Source organism: Hypanus sabinus, chromosome 13, assembly GCF_030144855.1.
Source record: "Hypanus sabinus isolate sHypSab1 chromosome 13, sHypSab1.hap1, whole genome shotgun sequence".
Lineage (NCBI taxonomy): Eukaryota > Metazoa > Chordata > Chondrichthyes > Myliobatiformes > Dasyatidae > Hypanus > Hypanus sabinus.
In genome coordinates, this window is record NC_082718.1 from 79,744,813 (window position 1) to 79,769,248 (window position 24,436).

The 24,436-nt window shown below is 44.5% G+C and overlaps 1 protein-coding gene across 1 annotated transcript in view; it reads right to left on the minus strand.

The window, feature by feature from the left end:
* LOC132403381 (2'-5'-oligoadenylate synthase 3-like) overlaps positions 1 to 24,436 on the minus strand; it is a 125,809-nt gene that overhangs the window by 94,641 nt on the left and 6,732 nt on the right. The window contains exons 4-9 of the mRNA XM_059986795.1: positions 23,811 to 24,061; positions 19,927 to 20,059; positions 16,188 to 16,482; positions 5,658 to 5,938; positions 2,776 to 3,073; positions 1,307 to 1,482 (exon numbers count right to left, since the gene is read on the minus strand). Coding sequence (XP_059842778.1) covers positions 1,307 to 1,482; positions 2,776 to 3,073; positions 5,658 to 5,938; positions 16,188 to 16,482; positions 19,927 to 20,059; positions 23,811 to 24,061 — 1,434 coding nt within the window. The remainder of the gene's footprint in view (positions 1 to 1,306; positions 1,483 to 2,775; positions 3,074 to 5,657; positions 5,939 to 16,187; positions 16,483 to 19,926; positions 20,060 to 23,810; positions 24,062 to 24,436) is intronic.

Consider the following 24,436-nt stretch of genomic DNA (forward strand, 5'->3'; position numbering starts at 1 on the left):
TCTGTGTACTGTCCCGTTTCATGTCAGTGTCCTGTTAAAGATGAGTCCCGGCTTGTCGGAGGATAAGTCCCAGCTCTATGTCTGTGTACTGTCCCGTTTCATGTCAGTGTCCTGTTAAAGATGAGTCCCGACTTGTCGGAGGATAAGTCCCAGCTCTGTCTGTGTACTGTCCCGTCACATGTCAGTGTCCTGTTAAAGATGAGTCCCGGCTTGTCGGAGGATAAGTCCTGGCTCCATGGTGATGTACAGTTCCTAGTCTGCCCCTAGCTCCAGCCTCTGAGTTCCCCAGGCCCGCAGCCTGCAGCCTCGTCGTCCTCGCCTGGGTTTGGGGGTCTAAGCCCGAGGCAAAACCCAGGTTCTGGGTCCTTGTCCAGTCTTGGGCTCGGAGTCCACCCCAGGCTCCTTGTTCCCAGTCCCTCGTCCTGGTCCTGCTTCCCCTGCCACGACAGCATCCCATCCCGTCCCTGGGTTCCGTCTCATCCTGTTTCTGGGACTCCAGTGTCTGTGTCCTGCAGTTGGGTCCTGATTCAACACCTGACTTATGACAGATGCAGAGAGTTATAAAATCAGTTCGATCCATCATGGTTACTTGTCTCCATAGTATCCAAGACTTCTTCAAAGAGTGCTGCCTCAGAGAGGTGACGTCCATCATTAAAGACCCCCACCACGCAGAACATGTCCTCGTCTCATGTTACCGTCAGGAAGGAGGTACAGAATCCTGAAGGCACACTCTCAGTGAGTGAGGAACAGGTTCTTCCCCTCTACTGTCCAATTTCTAAATGGACACTGAACCCAGGAACACTACCTCACTAACAAGGGAAAATCTGCTGATGCAGGAAATCCGAGCCAATGCTGGAGGAACTCAGCAGGCCAGGCAGTGTCCGTGGAAAAGAGTATGGTTGACGTTTCGGGCCGATACCCTTCATCAGGACTGGAGGAAAAAGATGAGGAGTCAGAGTTAGAAGGTAGGGGAGGGGAGGAAGAAACACAAGGTGATAGGAGGGGTGGAGTGGTGAAGTAAAGAGCTGAGAGATTGATCGGTGGAAGAGATACAGGGCTGGAGAAGGGGGAATCTAATAGGAGACGACAGAAGGCCACCAGAGCACCAGAGGGAGGTGATGGGAAGGCAAGGAGATAAGGTGAGAGAGGAATGGGGAATGGTGAAGGAGGAGGGAGTACTTCCTGTTTTTTGAATTGGCCTCCACAGGCGTGCCTCTGAAGAAAGTGGAAGCTGGATATTAAACAAGCTATCTGTTTGTGTTGGAATGACAATGATCAGGAATCATTCTGTTCTCCAGAAACTTACCAGTTTGTACCAATATTTCAGCAGGCGGATCAAATCTTTGACTTTTGAAGTATACTTCTTTACAAACGCTCTCTGAAGTTCAGTAAAGCAGGCAGAAAATTCTCCATCTGTGGTGCTGTTTCTGCTTCTAAATCTGATCAATTCACAATGTGCTTCATTCGCATTGGACTTCCCCTCTGTAAGGAGTAAAACGGTTAACGATCAACAATCACAGTGCAGTTAATATCTGAAACCCAGCAGGCCATGCATAGTGCTGCATTGTATTGCTGCCCTCCAGTTTAGTTAATCGCATGATTCACAACCCAAAGGTTCTCAAATTGGATCAGCTAGCTTGCGTAGCATTCCTGAAGGGACGAGGAGGAAACTCAGCCCAAGCTGCTAACTATTGTCGTTTAACATATGGCACACGGTTCTGGGCACCCCACTATAGGAAGCATGTTGAGGCTTCGGAGAGAATGCAGAAGCTTTACCTTTCCGACAGCTCATTCAGCGGCAGGGGCAGGCCATGGCGATGAGGTTTCTCGCAGGTCGGCAATGTGTGTTTAAAAGTACAGAAGGGGCAAGCGGGGGCGACCACTGTCAGGGTGGCAATTGTTGGGGCGGCCATTGTTGGGAGCAGGTTAGTGGTGAAAATAGGAGTGTCAGGCTTTGGCTAAAGGAGGCTTCGGATTGAAAGAGGCGTTAGCTCTGGGTAAGCTTCTGTTAAGGTTCCAGTTTTTTTCTCTTACTGTGCCTAGCGTAGTAAATGGCTGCTGGGTGTTGATTGGATGTTGGAGCCCCGGGAGACCCAGACTCTCCCAGGGATCTGCGTTTGCATCCAGCTACAGCTCCTGAACACCGTGTAGGGAACTGGAGCAGCAGCTTGGTGCCTTTGGCTTGTACGGGAGAGTGAGGAGATCATCGATCAGAGTTACAGGGAAGTAGTCACCCTGAAATTGCAGGAGGCAAGTAGTTGAGCAGATCTGTGGGTGAAAATGTCTTCTTAATGAGAGAGATCAGGGGAGAATGGCCAGACTGGTTCAAGCTGACAGGAAGGCAACAGTCACTCAGCTAGCCACGCATTAGAACAGTGGTGGGCAGAAGAGCATCTCGAATGCACAACACATCCAACGTTGAAGTGGATGAGCTACAGCAGGAGGAACAGTATCTAATGAAGGGGCCACCGAGTGTGTTCTTCCTGATTAAAGATAGCAATAACTAAATATAGAACTCAGTTGTCCCAGGATCTGAACCATGAACTAGAAAAGGGACACTGAAGGGAGAAAATCAAACAAGCTGCACTCTTCACATCATTCTAGAACAGAATTTCCCAACCTTTTTTAATGCCACAGACTCTTAGCAATAACCAAGGGGTCCATGGACCCCAGGTTGATAACATCTGTTCTAGAGCTTACACAAGAAATAAAATTACATTTCAGTTTAATAGTACTTCTAAACATAGGTGACATAACATTGCGGCAGGTTCTTACTTAATGCATCATAGGTCGGCAGAACATCAAATGACACACTCTCTGAAGATTTCTTTGATCTCAACTCAAAGCTCAGAGATTTTGGTGGGATGCTGCTTTGTTTTATTGAGGTGATAGTAATATCACGGATCTCATACGCAAGGCTCCTGGAGCATTCTTCCAGCATTTGCTGAATGTCCCCCAGAATTCCAAGCCTGGTGTCTCTCTGGTCCTGGAAACTTTTGAAGCAACTGAGGAAGACGACAAGATCTGCATCTGAGCTCTCTTTTACGGCTGTACCTTTGCCTGATGACCCACCCTGTCAAAAAACAAGAATGTTCAATTATTTCTGAATATTACAATGAGTGGCAGACAGTTCCATTCCAGATCTATGATGTAAACAAACGACCCACATTGATTAGCTTCACTATCGATCGTCATGGGATTACAGTCTGTTTCAGTTGTTACTTTGTTTTCACAGTTACACACGGTGGCTATTTTTCCAGCTGCTTTAAGAACCTAGAACATAGAACACTACAGCACAGTACAGGCCCTTCGGCCCTCCTTGTTGTGCCGACTCATATATACCTTAAAAACCAGTACTACCCCGTAACTACCCCGTAACCATCTATTTCTCTTTCATCCATGTGCCGATCCTTTTCATCCAAGTATTCCCCTTTTCCACAAATCCTCAATGAGATGGGAACTCCACAATTTTTCCCCAAGGTAGATATTCTATGCATATGATCATAAATGATCACTGACAGCAGGTTATTGCACTTTATTGGCAAAACACCCAGCCTCGTAGTCACTGAAGAGACAGTTTTTATATAAAAGTAAACTGGAGCAAGAAGTCCTGTGCTGATAACTCAATCCTGAATCTGTGGAAAGCAGTCCCACAGACTGTGCTGGAGGCAATATCCATGGGGATAGTTAATGCAGAAATTGATAGTTTCCTGATTGGGCTGGGCATCAAAGGATATGACCGAAAGGCAGGAGAATGAGGTATTGAGTGGGATATAGTATCAGCCATGATGGAATGGGGAGCAGACTCGATGGGCTGAATGGCCTAATTCTGCTCCTACATTTTATGGTCTTATGGTCCCTGCAACCAGCACTATGTGACTCAGCTGGAAGAATCTCACCACATCATTGGTTTATGGAAGACTCATTTCATACTGGCCGTATGAAACTTGAGTTGACATTTGGGCAACTTAATTCTGGATGTGAGCTGCCCACGTTTCAGAGGGAATTGAGCATCTGAAGAGCAATTCTGTAAGTTCCATTGTTTTTGTGTTTTCTAAATATCCAGTGATTAATCAGGATAAGTATACCTATTCACAGAGAGTGCTGTCTGTATCACTTGCCAGACCCACGAACCTGATTCTACATTACAGGCATGGCCGCTATACAAGGAAGTAAGGGGACTAGGACCTCATGATTTATAAAGCAGACTTTGAACTGGGGTTCCAGTGAGCGAGAAGATAATGTGGGAAATTCGGACCCAGCGGGTTTGAAGGCAGGGGGTAAACTGGTCAGTTAAAAAGCAATGTTGACAGGGTTTGCTCTGTTCCCTTCCCTTTGTACAAGGGGAAATGCATTAGTATTAATGGATTGAAACCTGACCGTGGTTGCTGCAGGTGAGGTGAGCTGTGTTGGAAGGGAGACGTACTTTTGGGAAATGTGGAAGTTCTGGATGCTTGTCTACTGCAAACCTGAAACAGATTCCATTGGCATGCCAACCTGATTGACTGGTGAGAGCCCATTCACCAGCTCCCTGCAACCAGCATCACGTGATTCTGCTGCTAATGTGGTGCTGCCCATGATGTCAAGAGAAGAGGGAGGGCAGATCTGATCTCTGTCCTTGGGGAGCTCAAAGGAGGACAAAGGAGGAGAAAGCAGACAAAAATACAATCTCCAACTCTAAATAATAATTCAACTGATCAATCATATCACAGTGGTGAGTTGTGTCCTCACCCTTTTCCCTGCCTCTATTTATACCAAAATTGTTTCGGTTTCAGATTTTCAAAGTTTTAAAATCTCAGCCAATCCCAAACCATAATTATTTTTCGATGGGACCAGAAGGATGAAACCAAAATTCAAATTGTCCCATTGGCCACCTCAGAATCCGGAAAGCTGAAGTAGAAGCAGACCATCCCTGATCTCTATCAGCTGTCCAGGAAGACGATGACAACTAGGATACCTTGGGAGGTGTCCCAACGAGCCAAAACAGATTATAATTTAATGTAGTTTTTTTGGCAGAACCTCAATAATGCTGTTCCACAACGGTTTGCTGCCAAACTTGTGAACATAATGGGAAACCTATTTGATGCTCTGGTGTCCTAGAAGAAAGTCCATTTACTCGCCAATTTATCTGAAATTCAGCAGCGAAAAAGGCTGTAAATTTGGAGATTCAGCCAACACCATTACAGGCACCAACATCCCTACCAATGAGAACATTGTCAGGAGGCAGTGCCTCAAGGGGGTAGTGTCTATCATTAAGGTCCCTCACCATCAGGGACATGGCCTTTTCTCATTACTACCATCAGGGAGGTGGTACACATTCAACGTTTAGGAACAGCATCTTCTCCCCTTTGCCATCAAATTTCTGAATGGTTGATGAACCCAGGAACACCATCTCACTATTCCTCTTCTGCACTATTTATTTATTTCTTTACTAGTTGTAACTTCTCGTAATATTCTCAGTCTTGAACTGCACTGTTGCCACAAAATAGCAGATTTCACAATGTATGTCAGTGATAATAAACCTGATTCTAACATCATCACATTCATCCGAAAACAACTCCACTTATAAGGAAAGGAATTAAAAGATAAATTAAAATAAATTATTCAGATCACTTGGAGGTACAGTAAATATTTGTATTAAAAGCCAAGCAACTCACCTTAACAGCTCTGATCACTTTAATGCTGGGTTGATGCATGAAACATCGATTCTTTAAAAATTCACAGATTCTGTGCACAGCCTGCTTCACCTCAGCATTAAATCCAACTGGCTCCAAGTTTCTTTTGATGAACTCGTCCAGTTTCCTGGGCTCTGTGCAGTACAGCTCCATCGTTGCTGAGCGTTTGTTCTTCCTCAGGAGTGTGGTTTTACCTCTGCCCCACAGCTGCTCCCACAGATGCAGTGGATGTGGAGCAGAACCGACAGTAACCTCTTTATAAACTGCTTGTTAGCTCCACCTTCAAATAATAAAAATGCAGTGCAATGTGAAGATATGTAATCTTTTCCTAGTGCAGTAAAATTTGTACACATCACAGTTCAGTGACTGATCCACCCCTGCACTGCTTATTGGATGTTTTAGATCATCTTCCCACCCTACCTCTTGTGAAAATGCCATCCCAGTCTCACAATTCCTCTATCTCCGCCGCATCTGCTCTCAGGATGAAGCTTTTCATTGCAGAGCAAAAGAGGTGTTGTCCTCCTTCAAAGAAAGGGGCTTCCCTTCCTCCACTCAACTCTGCCCTCAACAGCATCTCTTCTATATCGCACAAGTCTACCCTCACCTCATCCTTCTGCCACCCTAATAGTCCATATAACCATATAACAATTACAGCACGGAAACAGGCCATCTAGGCCCTTCTAGTCTGTGCCGAACGCTTACTCTCACCTAGTCCCACCGACCTGCACTCAGCCCATAACCCTCCATTCCTTTCCTGTCAATATACAGATCCAATTTTACTTTAAATGACAATATTGAACCTGCCTCTACCACTTCTACTGGAAGCTCGCTCCACATCTACCACATTAGGGTAGTAGTCCTCATCTACCACCTCAGCAGCCTACACATCCAGCACATAACCCTCCGTAACTTTCGCCATCTCCAACGGGATCCCAAGCACATCTTTTCCCACCCCCACTTTCTGCTTTCCGCAGGGACGAGTAATTGAGAACGCGAGTCGCTCTTCGTTGCCAGTGTGGTGGAGGGCGAAAGAAGGGTTGTTCTATGGGGAAATTCATCACGGGTAATACTGTCCCAGTCACTCAGCACGTCTACATGAAATGCTGACATAGGAAAGCAGCATCCATCGTCGGAGATCCCCATCTCCCAGGACATGCATTCTTTTCACTTCTGCCATCAGGAAGAAGGCACAAGAGCCTCAAGACTCCCTCCACCAGGTTCAGGAACAGTTACTACCCCTTAACCATTAGACTCTTGAATAAAATGAAGGGTCTCGTTCTTGCCCCATCATCATCATCATTTAAAAAATCACTCCCTACTTGTACATACTTCTTTCCTTTTGCTTGTTTTTTTCTTTTCACTTTTTTCTATAAGTGTATACCTCAGATAAATACTTTGTGGAGATTTGTGATATTTATGATTATATGATATATATGTACAATGACTGAAATACATCTTATGGAAATGTTTGTTTGATGACGAACTTCAATAAAAAAATAAATTACAAAAAAAAAGAAAACTTCCCACAATGATCTCACTTTATCTCATTATCTCATGTTCTTGCTATTTATTACCAGTTAGTTATATTTGCATTTGCAGAGTTAGTTGTCTTCTGCACTCTGGCTGGTCTTTCAATGACCCTTTTATACTAACTGTAGAGATGTGTTGAGTATGCCCGCAAGAAAATGAATCTGAGGGAAAATGATGAAAATGACGGCATATAAGTACGTACTTTGATAATAAAATTTACTTTGAATTTGAAGTTAAGTGTTCCCTGGAATTAGGCCAGAAAGGGCAGCAGGTGTCAAAATGGAGTGGAACAAAACACATCCGTTATAAAACTGTTTACATCCCGTTTTTTATAAATCAGGCATGTGAAAAGATAATTAAAGTCACTTATTACAAAAAGCCGAAAGCCCAGGACACAGCCGCGACACGTTCGGTGCCACAATTACATCAGGAGTGCAGTGGCCCCTCTGTGTCAATTCGGACCTCAGCGGTAAACGGGGGCAATCATGTTGAGTTTCACTGCGAAGCGTACAGCCCAGGGTTAATCGAAAGCTGAAAGGCGTTGTTTCGACACAAGTAATCAATATTTGTGTCCATTCACAGGCTGAAGTTCGGCAAGCATTTATTGCACAAGTTTTCATTTATTTCCCCGTTCTCGGGTAAGTTTCGATTTCGGGATCTGACGTTGCAAATAACAGCGGAAACGTCCACAGTCAGAAGCAGGAAACTGTAGAAAGAAATAATCTGCATTTGTTAGAAATCGGAGAGAGCGAGTTATCGTTAAGCGCAGAGAGCGGACACAGGGAATACTGTATCTCTGGTAGAGTGAGGCCACGGTTAGAGTGACTGACAGGCGAGATGCAGTGAGGATGTTTCCCCTTACTGGGTAGCCTGGGACCAAGAGACATCAGTGTGTAGTTTTTCATTAATTCTGTGTATGTCTGTGTTTTAAATGCCTGCAAGAAAATGAATCTCAGGGTTGTATATGCTGACAGATGCACACTTTGATAACAAATCAACTTTGAACTTGAGGTTCACGTCTTCTATTATCGTAGGCATACATTGGCGGGCTGCTTTTGCAGATAATTACAAGATGAGGACAAGCTTAAGTTAAAATAAACAAATAAATTATCAATAACTTGCATATGTGCAAATTAAACAGTGACGAATTAGACAGTGAAAAAAATATTCTGAGGTGTTGCCAACGTTCTTCAGGTTGGTTCATGAACTTAGCAGCAGTGGGAATGAAGATTTGAGACATGGGTCTTCAGACTCCTGCACCTCCTGCCTGATGCCAGCATCCAGGTAGTGGGGATCCCTGATGAGGGATGCCCCTTTCCGGGAACATTGCCTCTTGCAGGTGGGAGAGTCCTACCCCTGATGGAACTGTCTCAGTCCACCCTCTCCGACATTCCCACACAACTCTTCCCAAAACCTCTGCCAGACTCCCACAGTCTCGGTTTTTCCTCATCTGGCTGAAGTGCTACAGTCACAGAGCCCTTTCCCCTTATCCCGTAATACTACTGGCTTTCAGCAATCAATCTCAGAATTTTAATCTCAGAATTAAAACTAACAATGAACCTGGCATCAATTACTATATGCAAATGAGAATAAACTTATCCAAGGTTATACCATTGCCTGTTTTGAAATGTTTCCTGAAGTCACTCCTGAAATGAGAATCTCTAACGTTCAGACCATTTACAAAGGAGTGGACTCTCAAAAAGAGATGGGTTTATTTCTATCCGACCATTCAGTTCCACTTAACACAGAGTAGTATAGCACAGACCAGACCATTTGGCTCAAGATGTGTGTCGACCTTTTAACCTAGGCCAAGATCAGACTGATGCATCCCTCTCACAAAGCCCTCTGTTTTCTTTCATCCATGTGCCTGTCTCAGAGACTGTTAAACCCCCATAATGTGTTGCCTTTACCCTCACTTCTGGCAATGCGTTCCACACACTTACCACTCTCCTACACATTCCTCCGATCACCTGAAAATTATACCCTCTTGTATTGGCCATTTCCACTTGGGGGGAATAAGGCACTGGCTGTCTACTCCATCAGTGCTTCTTATTATCGTGTACAGCTCTGTCAATTATACACCTTTACCTTGGAAACGTAAACCAAGTCACCCCTACCCTGTTAAATTCCAAGGATTTCAAATCAGACAGTTATTTCACCTCATAATTTAACTCAGGAGTCCTGCAATCATTCTGCATTGTGCTAATATTATTTTGTGACTAGGTGCTTGGTCGTCACTATATGCTGTATGTGTTTTGCACCTTGCCCCCAGAGGAACGATAGTTCATATTAGTTGTATACGTATGTATAGCTGAATGAGAATAGACTTGAAGTTGAAGCTGCACATAAATGTTTGTTGCTCCCTCTCTGGGCTATTATATCCCATCTATGATGGTGCTGTTCAGAAGTGCTCATGCTGTGACTGAACCAAAGTTCGTGCAGCCGTAATGAATCCTATGTCTTCTAATGTTCAAGACCTCAGTATAAAGGACAACCATCTACCGGCACTTTGACTGTACCCTGACCCTGTAAAGATTACTTTAATGATTCCATCTTTTAAATATTCATGCTGCACTTCCAATATTTTTTGTACAATAGGTGCAGAAGTAGACCATTCGGCCCTTCGAGCCTGCACCACCATTCTGAGATCATGGCTGATCATCTACTATCAATACCCGGTTCCTGCCTTGTCCCCATATCCCTTCATTCCCCTATCCATAAGATACCTATCTAGCTCCTTCTTGAAAGCATCCAGAGAATTGGCCTCCACTGCCTTCCGAGGCAGTGCATTCCAGACCCCCACAACTCTCTGGGAGAAGAATGAGTCTTTTGCAGGCCAACGTTGATAAACTTAAATTCTCCTGCATGGATATCTATTTCCCAAAGTATTGCTTGTTCGCTCAAACAATTAACATTACCTGCCGGTGTAAATCTTGCACCTGTTGCCATGGGAACAAAGTCACCAGAAGTAGCTGGTAGATATGAAGCAGAAATGGGACATGGCAGGCATCACATTGAGACCTTTTTGGAGGAAGAGGCCTGCTCAGCACAAGACTACATGACATTTTATATGCTGAAGATAAAAGGACAATTCTGTATTTACAATGTATTTCCTTGAACCACACATGACTGTCACATTCCATTCGGAGCAGGCAGTGAAGTGACAGGGCTTTGGCTCAACGGGCTTAGGCGGTAACGGAACGAGGCGAGGTAGGTTTACCTGTGTTAATTATGGAAAGGAAGGATGTGTGCGAGGCTGGTTTTCTGTACTCGGTGTCAGACGTGGGACGTCCTGTAGTCTCCCAGCCTCCCGGACGGCCATATCTGCACTTGGTGTGTCGAGCTGCAGCTCCTCATGGACCACGTTAGGGAACTGGAGTTGTCGCTCAATGACCTTTGTCTGGTCAGAGAACTGAACTGAAGAGACTGTATGTAGATATGTAGATAAGCCTACAAGAGGAGAGACTGTACTTGATTTGGTATTGAGAAATGAACCTGGTCATGTGTCAGATCTCTCAGTGGGAGAGCATTTTGCAGATACCGATCATAATTCTATCCCCTTTACAATAGCATTGGAGAGAGATAGGAAGAGACAGTTAGAAAAGTGTTTAATTAGAGTAAGGGGAATTATGAGGCCATCAGACAGGAACTTGGAAGCTTAAATTGGGAATAGATTTTCTCAGGGAAAGGTACAGAAGAAATGTGGCAAATGTTCAGGGGATATTTGTGTGGAGTTCTGCACGGGTATATTCCAATGCAGCAGGGGAGTTATGGTAGGGTACAGGAAACGTGGTGTACAAAGGTTGTAGTTAATCTAGTCAAGAAGAAAAGCTTACAAAAGGTTCATACAGCTAAATAATGTTAGAGATCTAGAAGATTATAAGGCTAGCAGGTAGCAGCTTAAGAAGGAAATGAGAAGAGCCAGAAGGGGTCATGAGAAGGCCTTGGCGGGCAGGATTGAAGAAAACCGCAAGGCATTCTACAAGTATATGAAGAGCAAGAGGATAATTTGTGAAAGAATAGGACCTAACAAGAGTGACTGGGCAAGTGTGTATGCAACTGGAGGAATTAGCAGAGGTTATTAATGAATGCTTTACTTCAGTATTCACTTGGGAAAAGGATCTTGGTGATTGTAGTGATGACTTGCAGCGGACTGAAAAACTTGAGCATGTAGATATTAAGAAACAGGATGAGCTGGAGCTTTTGGAAAGCACCAAGTTGGTTAAGTCGCAGGGACCAGATGAGATGTACCCCAGGCTATTGTGGGAGGCGAGGGAGGAGATTTCTGAGCCTCTGGCGATGATCTTTGCATCATCAATGGGGACAGGAGAGGCTGCGGATGTTGTTCCTTTATTCGAGAAAGGGAGTAGAGATAGCCCAGGAAGTTATAGACCAATGAGTCTTACTTCAGTGGTTGGTAAGTTGATGGAGAAGATCCTGAGGGACAGGACTTATGAACATTTGGAGAGGTATAATATGATTAGGAATAATCAGCATGGCTTTGTCAAGGGCAGAACGTGCCTTACTAGCCTGATTGAGTTTTTTTAGGATGTGGCTAAACACATTGATGAAGGAAGAGCTGTAGATGTAGTGTATATGGATTTCAGCAAGGCATTTGATAAGGTACCTCATGCAAGGCTTATTGAGAAAGTAAGGAGGCATGGGATCCAAGGGGACGTTGCTTTGTGGATCCAGAACTGGCTTGCCCACAGAAGGCAAAGAGTGGTTAAAGACTGGTCATATTCTGCATGGAGGTCGGTGACCAGTGGAGTGCCTCAGGGATCTGTTCTGGGACCCTTACTCTTTGTGATTTTTATAAATGACCTTGATGAGGAAGTGGAGGGATGGGTTAGTAAGTTTGCTGATGACACAAAGGTTGGGGGTGTTGTGGGTAGTGTTGAGGTCTCTCAGAGGTTACTGCGGGACATCAATAGGATGCAAACTGAGCTGAGAAGTGACAGATGTAGTGCAACCCAGATAAGTTTGAAGTGGTTCACTTTGGTAGGCAGAATATAGTATTAATGGTAAGACTCTTGGCAATATGGAGGATCAGAGAGATCTTGGTGCCTGAGTCCATAGGATGCTCAAAGCAGATGTGCAGGTTGACTCTGTGGTTAAGAAGGCATACGTGTATTGGCCTTCATCAATTGTGGAACTGAATTTAGGAGCCGAGAGGTAATGTTGCAGCTATATAGGACCCTGGTCAGGCCCCACTTGGAGTATTGTACTCAGCTCTGGTTGCCTCACTACAGGAAGGATGTGGAAGCCATAGAAAGGGTGCAGAGGAGATTTACGAGCATGTTGCCTGGATTGGGGAGCATGTTTTATAAAAACAGGTTGAGTGAATTCGACCTTTTATCCTTGGCGTGACGGGAGGATGAGAGGTGACCTGATAGAGGTGCATAAGGTGATGAGAGGCATTGATCGTGTGGATAGTCAGAGGCTTTTTCCCAGGGCTGAAATGGCACTGGGCACAAGAGGGCACAGGCTTAAGGTGCTTGGGATTAGGTACAAAGGAGATGTCAGGGGTATGCAGAGAATGGTGAGTGCGTGGAATGGGCTGCCGGCACATATATGATAGGGTCTTTTAAGAGACTTGTGGACAGGTACATGGAAATTAGAAAAATAGAGCACTATGGGTAATCCTCGTAATTTCTAAAGTAGGGACAGTTTTGGCACAACATTGTGGGCCGAAGGGCCTGTATTGTGCTGTAGGTTTTCTGTGTTTCTGTTTCCCCCCCCCCCAACTGTGCCCACACACCAGCCAATGTTATTTTCCAGTCCATCAATCAATTGTTGTTTTCACACCTCTACAATCCCATGGTCCAGAGCATTTTAAACTTAATCTACAGTCCATATTCAGATCTGAAGATTGGTGGCTGAAGTTATTTAATAGATGTCCTAACTCCAAAATTGCCTTAACAGCACCCATATCAATTAAACAAAACCTCCCCTGTGTCAATCTGTCAATCATGAATAAACTTTACTTTCTTTCACATCATCTGAGTCATTTATAAATATGCTGATTATTATCACAGGAGTTAAGTTGATTGACAATGCATAGATCTGGACATTGATCCAAATGTATGAGGCCTATTGTCACTGAAAAGTCTGGGCAGTCGGATTCTCTTTGTAAACTCTGGTGGTGGGGGTGTTTGCCAGGACAGCTCAAGCTTGTTCAAACCCCCAACCAGTTCAGTGACTTTCTAATCCATTCTGCCTCACCAGATTCACAGCAATGTGTTGACTTTTAACTGTTCGCTGAATTGGCCAGTAAGCCAGTCAGGAGTAGAGATGGATAGTCATTGAATACCGATCTTGTTGGAGATACACACATCCTGTGAATAAAAACAAGCCCAACACACGAAACTGATCCTTACAAAATGGACATTTAGAACACAATGGGCAAATAATTCAGTGGTCATCGATCTGACTACACTTGGAATTCTGTGAGCAGTTTTGGGCCCATTATCAGTGAAAAGGATGTGCCGGTATTTAAGAGGATACAGAGGAGGTTCACAAGAATGATCCGGGAATGAAAGGGTTAACATAATCAGAGCGTATGACAGCTCTCCGCCTGTACTCACTGTTTAGAAGAATGAGGGGGGAAATGTCATTGAAACTTATTGAGAATTGAAAGGTCTTAATAGACTTGATGTGGAGAGGAAGTTTCCTATAATGGGGCATTCGAGGACCAGAGCGCATGGCCTCAGGATACAAGGACGTCACTTCAGGACAAAGAGGAGGAGGTATTTCTTCAGCGAGACGGTGGTAAATCTGTGGAATCCATTGCTATAGATGGCTGTGGAGGCCAGGTCATTGGGTTTATTTCATGCAGAAGGTGATAGGTTCTTATTTAGTAAAAGCATCACAGGTTACAGGGAGAAGGCAACAGAATGTGGTTGAGAGGGCAAATAAATTGGCCACGATGGAATGGTGGACCAGGCCTGATGATCCAAATGGCCAAATTCTGTTCCCATCTTTTATAGTCAGTTAAAATCGTCCGTAACAGCTCATTTGAGCATATGATGTCCGATTGAGCAAAACCAGCCCGATAATCCTTCAAACATTAAAACAGCTTTATTTATTGACTGCTGAATTTCCAACAATACAAAACAGAATTTACATCATATTAAGACATTATTATTCAGATAATTTCAGCAGTTTCTTCCCTGACATATAGCCAATGGCTGCCATTTCTCACATTGTACCGATGTGGATTCACAAAAAAATTCTTTTACTCGATTCAAGTCATTGTGTTTATGACGCTTAAGAGAAGAGCCTTGAGAAAAAAAAGCATAATAATTAAATAGATTCAAAGATCAATAGGTACGGCTATTCACTTTGTCCGTGTGTGGTGCAAGAGAATTGTGGACAAGCATAGGGTTTGCCAGAGTTTAAAGTGCACTGTGGGAGAAGTGTCCACGTGGGTCTGATGAGGTCCGAGGGGGTGGGGATTGTGCACTGACAAGGTACCCACGATGCATAAATCATCCGAGCTTCCCAATCACCCCAGTTCCATTATCAGATATTGGTCACGTTAGCTAACTTGGGATATGTTGCATCAGAAAGAACACAATATGCAATATGTGTTTCAAGAGTTCCTGCCTCACATCAGTTACAGTTAATGCTGATTCGACCAAAGTAATTAACCAAAGGTAATCAAAGATTCAACAGTGGCTGGGTGGGAGATGCCAGAGAGTAGTGGTGGATAACTGTTTGTCAGGTTGGAGGCCTGTGACTAGTGGTGTGCCTCAGGGATCTGTAATGGGTCCTATGTTGTTTGTCTTATACATTAATGATCTGGATGACGGGGTGGTAAATGGGATTAGTAAGTATGCAGTTGATAGTAAGGTAGGTGGCGTTGTGGATAATGAAGTAGTTTTTCAAAGCTTGCAGAGAGATTTAGGCCAGTTAGAAGAGTGGGCTGAAAGATGGCAGATGGAGTTTCATGCTGATAAGTGTGTGGTGTTACATTTTGGTAGTAATGATCAAACTAGGACATACATTGTAAATGGTAGGGCATTGAGGAATGCAGTAGAACAAAGTGATCTAGGAATAATGGTGCATAGTTCCCTGAAGGTGGAATCTCATGTGGATAGAGTGGTGAAGAAAGCTTTTGGTATGCTGTCCTTTATAAATCAGAGCATTGAGTATAGGAGTTGGGATGTAATGTTAAAATTCTACAAGGCATTGGTGAGGCCAAATTTGGAGTATTGTGTACAGTTCTGGTCACTGAATGATAGGAAAGATGTCAACTAATTAGAGAGAGTACAGAGGAGATTTACAATACAAATACAAGTACTTTATTGTCACCAAACAATTGATAGTAGAGCGTACAATCATCACAGTGATATTTGATTCTGTACTTCACACTCCCTGAAGTACAAATTGAAGTAAATACAATAAAAATTTAAATTATAAATCATAATTAGAAAATAGAAAAGTGAAAGGATTTACTGGAATGTTACCTGGGTTTCAGCACCTAAGTTACAGAGAAAGGTTGAACAAGTTAGGTCTTTATTCTTTGGAGCATAGAAGGTTGAGGGGGTACTTGATAGAGGTATTTAAAATTATGAGGGGAATAGATAGAGTTGACATGGATAAGCTTTTTCCATTGAGAGTAGGGGAGATTCAAACAAAACGGTATGAGTTGAGAGTTATGGGGCAAAAGTTTAGGGGTAACACGAGGGGTAACTTCTTTACACAGAGAGTGGTAGCTGTGTGGAACAAGCTTCCAGAAGAAGTGGTAGAGGCAGGTTCGATTTTGTCATTAAAAAAAAATCAGATAGGTATATGGACAGGAAAGGAATGGAGGGTTATGGGCTGAGTGCAGGTCGCTGGGACTAGGTGACAGTAAGCGTACGGCACAGACTAGAAGGGCCAAGATGGCCTGTTTCCATGCTGTAATTGTTATATGGAACCTTAAATGAGAAAAACTAATTCAGGTCTTTATCACTGCCATTGATTTTCAAACTGTTCAGTTAGGATCCACTGCATTAGGAAGTTGAATCTCAGTGCCACCACGCAATCTCAGGTTGACAAGGATGGTAGAATGGTGCTTAATGCCATAAGATTGCAGTGTACGTGCATCTTCAAGCGGCGTTGATTGAAAGGTTAAGTAGTACTGGCTTCGCTGGATTCGCTGCAGGGATTCAATTTTATCTTTTAAACTTGAAACCTGGTCATCTGGCAAAACCTGGATCGTCTGGTCACGTCCATCTTTTCTGACAAATATCTCCATTACACCCAGGGTGACTCCAAATGTCTTCACTGGCTGAGGTACACAAAACAAAAATGGACAGAAGTAAAATATGTTCCTTTTATACGTCAGAGGCAATAGAAAACGGAACAGAAAATCCTACAAAAGGCTGTGGATTCGGCCCAGTACATCACATGTAAAGCCCTCCTAGCCATTGAGCACATCTATATGAAAAGCTGTCAGAGGAAAGCAGCACCCAACATCAGAGATCACCACCACTCAGGCCACGCCCTTTCCTCGCTGCTGCCATCAGGAAGAAGGCACAAGAGCCTCAGGACTCACACCACCAGCTTCAGGAACAGTTACTGCCCCTCAGCCATCAGGCTCTTGAACCAAAGAAGATAACTGCATTTGTCGATTGAGATGTTCCCAAAACCAATGATCTCACTTTTAGGACTCTTTATCCAGTTATTTCATGTTCTCGTTATTTATTACTATTTATATTTGCATTTGCACAGCCTGTTATAGTTACTGTTCTATAGACTTGCTGAGTATGGCCGCAGGAAAATGAATCTCTGGGTTGTATGTGGTGACAGATATGCACTCTGGTAATAAAATTTACTTCGAACTTTATAGTCTAAGTGACAGGCAAAATCCGACAGTGTTGGACAGCAGGTGTCGAAATGAAGGGAGTGTTGTAAAACTAACTCCAGGAAAAAGCTGACTGCACCACTTATGTAAGGCTTGTGCCCCATTATGATAAATTGTTTTCTGCCCAGACTAGGGCTCATTTCTCATCCATTTTACTCACCAAACACCTGGCCATTGGACAACTTGCGTGCCTATCTTTACAGACCATCCAATTAGAAATTGAGAGTATACGGTCAAACACAAGAGATTCTGCAGATGCGGGAAATCCAAAGCAACACATGCAAAATGCTGGAGCATCTCAGCAGGTCAGGAAACATCTATGGAATAGAGTAAACAGTTGCCGTTTCTGGCTGAGACCCTTCATAAGGACTGGAAAGGAAGGGGGAAGAGGACAGATCAAAATGGTGGGGGTAGCATTACAAGGATTGTTACAAGGTGATAAGCGAAGCCAGGTGGGTGGGAAAAGTAAAGGGCTGGAGACAAAGGAATCTGATGGGAGAGGAGAGTGGACCATAGGAGACAGGAGAGGAGGAGGGGACCGAAGGGGGCCGTCATTGGCAGTCACCTGAGCAAAGCTCGACACTCGTGAAACAGTATGGAAATTAACTGTAAAAATAAGGATTAAAGACACTTATTTTAACACCCCAAAAGCCCAGGGCTCTGCTGTAACCCATCCTATGCTGGAATTACTTCTGGAGTGCAGTGGCCTCTCCGTACAAATTCAGATCTCAGCAATAAGTGGAAACAGTCATACTATCCTTCATTGCAAAGCGTACAGCCCAGGGTAAATCGTTCAGTGATCTCTCAGATTGGAACGAGTGGAGATACAATGCCTTTGTTTCAACATCGATAAACAATCTACAGGTCAATTCACAGGCTGAGAAAGGCTGATGATCTGCAAGCATCTTAGCGCGCAGATTACTGTTTCCCCGTTCTCGGGCTAAGTTTCAATTCCAAGGTCTGACGTTGCAACTAACAGGGTAAATGTCCAAGGTTACAAGCAGGAAACTGCAGTAAAACAATCATCGACTTGGGTGGCAATTTGTTCAAAATCGTACAGGACATTTATCTCACAAATGTCTACAGGTATACCCTGGAGAGCAATCTGACTGTCTGTATCACCCTCTGGTATGGTGGGTGGGGTGGGGAGGGGAACTACTGCACAGGATTGAAGTAAGCTGCAGAGAGTTGTAAACTTTATCAACATCATGGCCTAAGCCTCCATCGTACCGTGGACATGCTCAAAGAGCAATGCCTCAGAAAGGTGGTGTTTATCATTAACGACCCCATCACCCAGATGCCCTTTTCTGATTATTACCATTAGGGAGAAGGTACTGGAACTTGAAAGCACACACTCAACGATTCAGGAACAGCTTCTTCCCCGTTACCATCAGATTTCGGAATGGACATTGAACCCAGGAACGCACACTACTTTTTAAATTTCCATTTTGTCATTATTTAGTTAATTTAACTATTTTATATGTGTGTGTGTGTGTGTGTGTGTGTGCGCGCACGCGTGTGTGTTCTCTGCAATTCACAGTTTCTTTTTCTCTATTATTATCTATTGCATTGTACTGCTGCCGCAAAGTTAACAAATTTCACGACTTATGCCGGTGATATTAAACCTGATTCTGATTCTGATCTTTAAGTACTAGAAAGTGGACAAATGGAATATTTCTGACACTGTGAGGCCAAAGTTACAGTAGCTGACAAGCAAGATGTAGGAAGGATGTAGGAAAAGCCATGTTTTTTGTTTTAGCTTTTAGCCCATCCAGAAACCAGCAGACAGTTGTCCTATTGTCTTTTGCTTAGCTCATTTAGAACATAGAACATAGAAACCTACAGCACAGTATAGGCCCGTCAGCCCACAATATTGTGCCAACAATTTAACCTACTCTAGAAACGACCTAGAATTTCCTTACCGCATAGCCCTCTATTTCTCTAAGCTCCATGTACTTATCTAGGAGTCTTTTAAAAGACCCTATTATATCCACCTCTACCATCTTCACCGGCAATCACCCTTCTACCTACTTCCAAGCACCTTAAACCTATTCTCCCTCATGTTAGACATTCCAGCCCTGGGAAAAAAGCCTCTGGCTATCACCATGATCAATGCCTCTCATCATCTTCTACACCTCTAGCACGTTACCTCTCATCTTCCGTCACTCCAAGGAGAAACGCCCAAGTTCAGTCAACCTATTCTCAGAGGGCATGCTCTCCAATTCAGGCAACATCCTTGTAAATCTCCTCTGCATTCTCTCTATAGTTTCAACATCCTTCCTGTAGTGAGGTGACCAGAATTGAGCACAGTACTCCACGTCTGACCAAGGTGCTATACAGCTGCAACATTACCTCACAGCTCTTGAACTCAGCCCCACAGTTGATAAATACCAACACACCATACGCCCTTAACAACACTGTCAACCCTCCAGACTATCCACTCCACCACCAACATCTGGGTCAAACCAGTGTTCAGAACTGCAGCGTTGAAGGACAAGGTTGTTGACCTTCAGCTCCATGGACTGCAAATGAACCTGCAGGACAACACAAAGGCCTGTGACAGACTGTACCATCTCCCATGGCCGGGGCAATCTGGGATATCTGTCAAAAGCCAGCCATTGGTGGGGTGGAAGAAGTGGGCAAGTAAATGTCTTTCTACACGTACAAACCAGCTGGATGAACTCAGCAGGTCGGGCAGCATCCGTTGAAATGAGCAGTCAACGTCCTGGCCCAAAACGTTGAGTGCTTGTTTCAACGGATGCTGCCTGACCTGCTGAGATCATCCAGCTTGTTTGTATGTGTCATCTGCTGTGTACTTTGTGTTTACTAAATGTATTTCTACGTTCATCATTTACTTAACCCAGTTACCTGGACATGCCAAGGACTGACGCCAGAGACACAAGGCATTCTTAGGCACTTCCTGGCTTCATCTTCCATCACGTCCCAGACACCTGATGAAGCCACGTTTCCAGTTGGATCAGCAGGGTCGAGAATTACTGGTCTGAAAGATAAACCATTCCAACAAAGACCTCGTAAGTTCAACGGCTCAACATCCATCTCCTTGAAAATTTCATGGAGTTGCTATATATGCAATTTGTTTTCAAAGTAAGCATACACCAAGAAGTACTGATGGAAAATTTAATACTTTTGACCAAGCCCCTGAAGTTCAGTTCATGACTAAAGTACCTGCCCAGCCCTGGAGACCACAGAAGAAGATGCTGTTGACAGAGGGGCAAGACCAGAGTTTGTTGCCCATCATGGTGTTAAGGGGATTAGTCAAAAAAAATATGTTTGACCTAATATTCTTCTCCACCCATCAGGAAACCAGCAGACAGCTCAGTTGTCCTATTGTCTTGCAGGTTTAACCTGGACGCCTACGGAGCCAACCACACTGAAGTACAGCAAATGGCTTCCTCAATTCCAAGCTCTTTTCCCTCATGTCACTGGCCGTGCTGGAAGTGAGTTTTATCTAAAACCCTGCAACGTGAGGACACCAAGGACCAGGGTTGTTTGATGGTGTGATTTACGATGGGTTTCACTACCTCAGAAACCAATTCCTGTGTTGGAATTCTGGGCAACGATCTGTATCTCTGCAAATATTAACCAGTATTTTCCTATGTGTCTTGTGAAGAGGAAATGCAATTTGAGTAGGAATAAAATCTGAGGGATAAGTGACAAACTTGTTGTTACCAAGAAGTAACATGAGAGTGAATAACATACGGAGAATTCCATAAACTGGAGGTAAGGTTGCTTTTGTAAGTTTATTGTTCAGGGAGAGGGGCATTTGGAGGCTGATGTTCTTGGTGTGTTTTGTGTGGGGAGAGAAGGATTTGCGGACTGATGTTCGGTGTGTTTTGTGTGGAGGGAGGGGGATTTGGGGACTGAAGTTCTTGGTGTGTTTTGTGTGCAGGGAGGGGGATTTGGGGACTGATGTTCTTGGTGTGTTTTGTGTGCAGGGAGGGGGATTTGGGGACTGAAGTTCTTGGTGTGTTTTGTATGAAGGGAGGGGGATTTGGGGACTGAAGTTCTTGGTGTGTTTTGTGTGGAGGGAGCGGGATTTGGGGACTGATGTTCTTGATGTGTTTTGTATGGAGGGAGGGGGATTTGGGGACTGAAGTTCTTGGTGTGTTTTGTGTGGAGGGAGGGGGATTTGGGGAGTGATGTTCTTGGTGTGTTTTGTGTGGGGTGAGGGGGATTTGGGGACTGATGTTCTTGGTGTGTTTTGTGTGGGGAGAGGGGGATTTGGGGACTGATGTTCTTAGTGTGTTTTGTGTGGGGAGAGGGGGACTTGGGGACTGATGTTCTTGGTATGTTTTGTGTGGAGGTAGGGGGATTTGGGGACTGATGTTCTTGGTATGTTTTGTGTGGAGGGAGGGGGATTTGGGGACTGATGTTCTTAGTGTGTTTTGTGTGGAGGGAGGGGGATTTGGGGACTGATGTTCTTGGTGTGTTTTGTGTGGGGAGAGGGGGATTTGGGGACTGATGTTCTTGGTGTGTTTTGTGTGGGGAGAGGGGGATTTGGGGACTGATGTTCTTAGTGTGTTTTGTGTGGAGGGAGGGGGATTTGGGGACTGATGTTCTTGGTGTGTTTTGTGTGGGGAGAGGGGGATTTGGGGACTGATGTTCTTAGTGTGTTTTGTGTGGGGAGAGGGGGATTTGGGGACTGATGTTCTTGGTGTGTTTTGTGTGGGGAGAGGGGGATTTGGGGACTGATGTTCTTAGTGTGTTTTGTGTGGGGAGAGGGGATTTGGGGACTGATGTTCTTGGTGTGTTTTGTGTGAAGGGAGGGGGATTTGGGGACTGAAGTTCTTGGTGTGTTTTGTGTGGAGGGAGCGGGATTTGGGGACTGATGTTCTTGATGTGTTTTGTATGGAGGGAGGGGGATTTGGGGACTGAAGTTCTTGGTGTGTTTTGTGTGGAGGGAGGGGGATTTGGGGAGTGATGTTCTTGGTGTGTTTTGTGTGGGGAGAGGGGGATTTGGGGACTGATGTTCTTAGTGTGTTTTGTGTGGAGGGAGGGGGATTTGGGGACTGATGTTCTTGGTGTGTTTTGTGTGGGGAGAGGGGGATTTGGGGACTGATGTTCTTGGTGTGTTTTGTGTGGGGAGAGGGGGATTTGGGGACTGATGTTCTTGGTGTGTTTTGTGTGGAGGGAGGGGGATTTGGGGACTGATGTTCTTGGTGTGTTTTGTGTGGGGAGAGGGGGTTTTGGGGACTGATGTTCTTGGTGTGTTTTGTGTGGGGAGAGGGGGATTTGGGGACTGATGTTCTTGGTGTGTTTTGTGTGCAGGGAGGGGGATTTGGGGACTGATGTTCTTGGTGTGTTTTGTGTGCAGGGAGGGGGATTTGGGGACTGAAGTTCTTGGTGTGTTTTGTGTGGAGGGAGCGGGATTTGGGGACTGATGTTCTTGATGTGTTTTGTATGGAGGGAGGGGGATTTGGGGACTGAAGTTCTTGGTGTGTTTTGTGTGGAGGGAGGGGGATTTGGGGAGTGATGTTCTTGGTGTGTTTTGTGTGGGGAGAGGGGGATTTGGGGACTGATGTTCTTGGTGTGTTTTGTGTGGGGAGAGGGGGATTTGGGGACTGATGTTCTTAGTGTGTTTTGTGTGGAGGGAAGGGTCTCTGGTGATTGAGGATCGTGTTGCCTTTCTATTTTGTGCAGGGGGTCGGGGTTGCTGTTTCTCTCTGAACTGACTTCCATGGATTTTCTTTGTTTAACGGTTATCTGGAGAAGAAAAATCTCAGAGTTGTATACTGCATACGTCCATTAAAAAATGACCCTTTCAACCTTGCAACACACACAAAATGCTGGAGGATCTCAGCAGGCCAGGCAGCATCCACAGAAAAGAGTCCTGTGACATGTTGGACCGAGACCCTTCAGCAGGACTGGAGAAAGAAAGATGAGGAGTAGAGTTAAAAGGTGGGGGGAGCGGAGGGAGAAACACAAGGTGATCGGTAAAACCAGGAGAGGGGAGGGTGAAGGATCGCAGCTGGGAAGTTGATTGGTGAAAGACTTACCGGGCTGCAGAGGGGGGAATTAATAGGAGAGTACAGCAGGCCGTGGAAGAGAGAAAAGAGGAGAGGAGCACCAGAGGGAGTTGATTGCTAGACAAGGAGAAAGGCCGAGAGAGGGAAAAGGGGATGCGGAATGGCGAAAGGCGGGGGGCCATTACCATAAGTTCAAGAAATTGATGTTCATTCCATCAGGTTGAAGGCTACCCAGACAGAATATAAGGTGTTGTTCCTCCAACCTGAGTATGGCCTCATTGCAACAGTAGAGGAGGTCACGGATAGACATATCAGAATGGGAATGGGAAGTGGAATTAAAATGGATGGCCACTGGGTTGTCCTGCTTTTACTGGCTGAAGGAGTTTAGCCGTTCGGCAAAGCAATCTTGAAGCTTTTTAGGTGACTGAAAGGATTACCACTGGTGGAAAAGGAATGGAGAGGGGACTGGCCCCCTGGCTAGGAGAGGTTGTAGATGCAGGGTGTGGTGAGGTAATGGAGGGTAGGTTGTGGCTGGTGAGAACTGAAAATGAGGGAGAAGGTTTGGAATTTCATCACTTCAGGTGAGACAATGCAGGTTACTTTAGAATTAGGAACATTTAGAAGTGCATTGAATCATCTTTATATTATGATAAGATTATTTTTCCCTGTGTTAGACCTGTCTGTACAGGAATTTGAAACGGAACATTAACTAAAATAAAAAAAGTAGTTTTAATTGTCAGTGTGAATTGTGCTCGTGCATCTTACCTCCTCTCACGGAGTTTATTTTTTAAAAATTCTGCCAAGGATCCATTAGTGACATCGTAGTAGTCAGTCCAGTAGATGCACAGTTCCCGATGTCTGCAGATCAGTTCCAGGACTGTGCGGAACCCTTCAGCCGTGTCAAATCTCTCCTTGCCATTACCTTGTTCCCAGGCATGGATAGTCAATAACTCCAGGGCATACTTTGGTGGCAGTCGTGTTCCGGCTCTCAACTCTGACTGCCGTGGCTTCACGTACTGAGAAAGTTATTGACAAAGATAAATAAATAAGTGATGTAAAACATACTCCTTCCTATCCTGTATTTTTCTCTCTACATTTTAATCCTTTGTTATTTGTCTTGAGGTAGATACATGCTTTGTGCACACCCAGATCAACGATCACATAAAAATATCCTTTGACCAATCTTTGTGTAGCCCTTAATCCAATATTTCCATCACTCAAACTGCTACATATAAAGTTAATTTCCCTTCATAAAAATAAGTTTGAGGGCACATAGCCTGAGGCTCAGGCTGCCGTCGACAGATCTTTGAGGACCAAACCTAGTCTTAACATATTGATGTAGCTATAAAGAAGGCAAGACAAGACCATGGCTAAATTTAAATAGGAGTTTG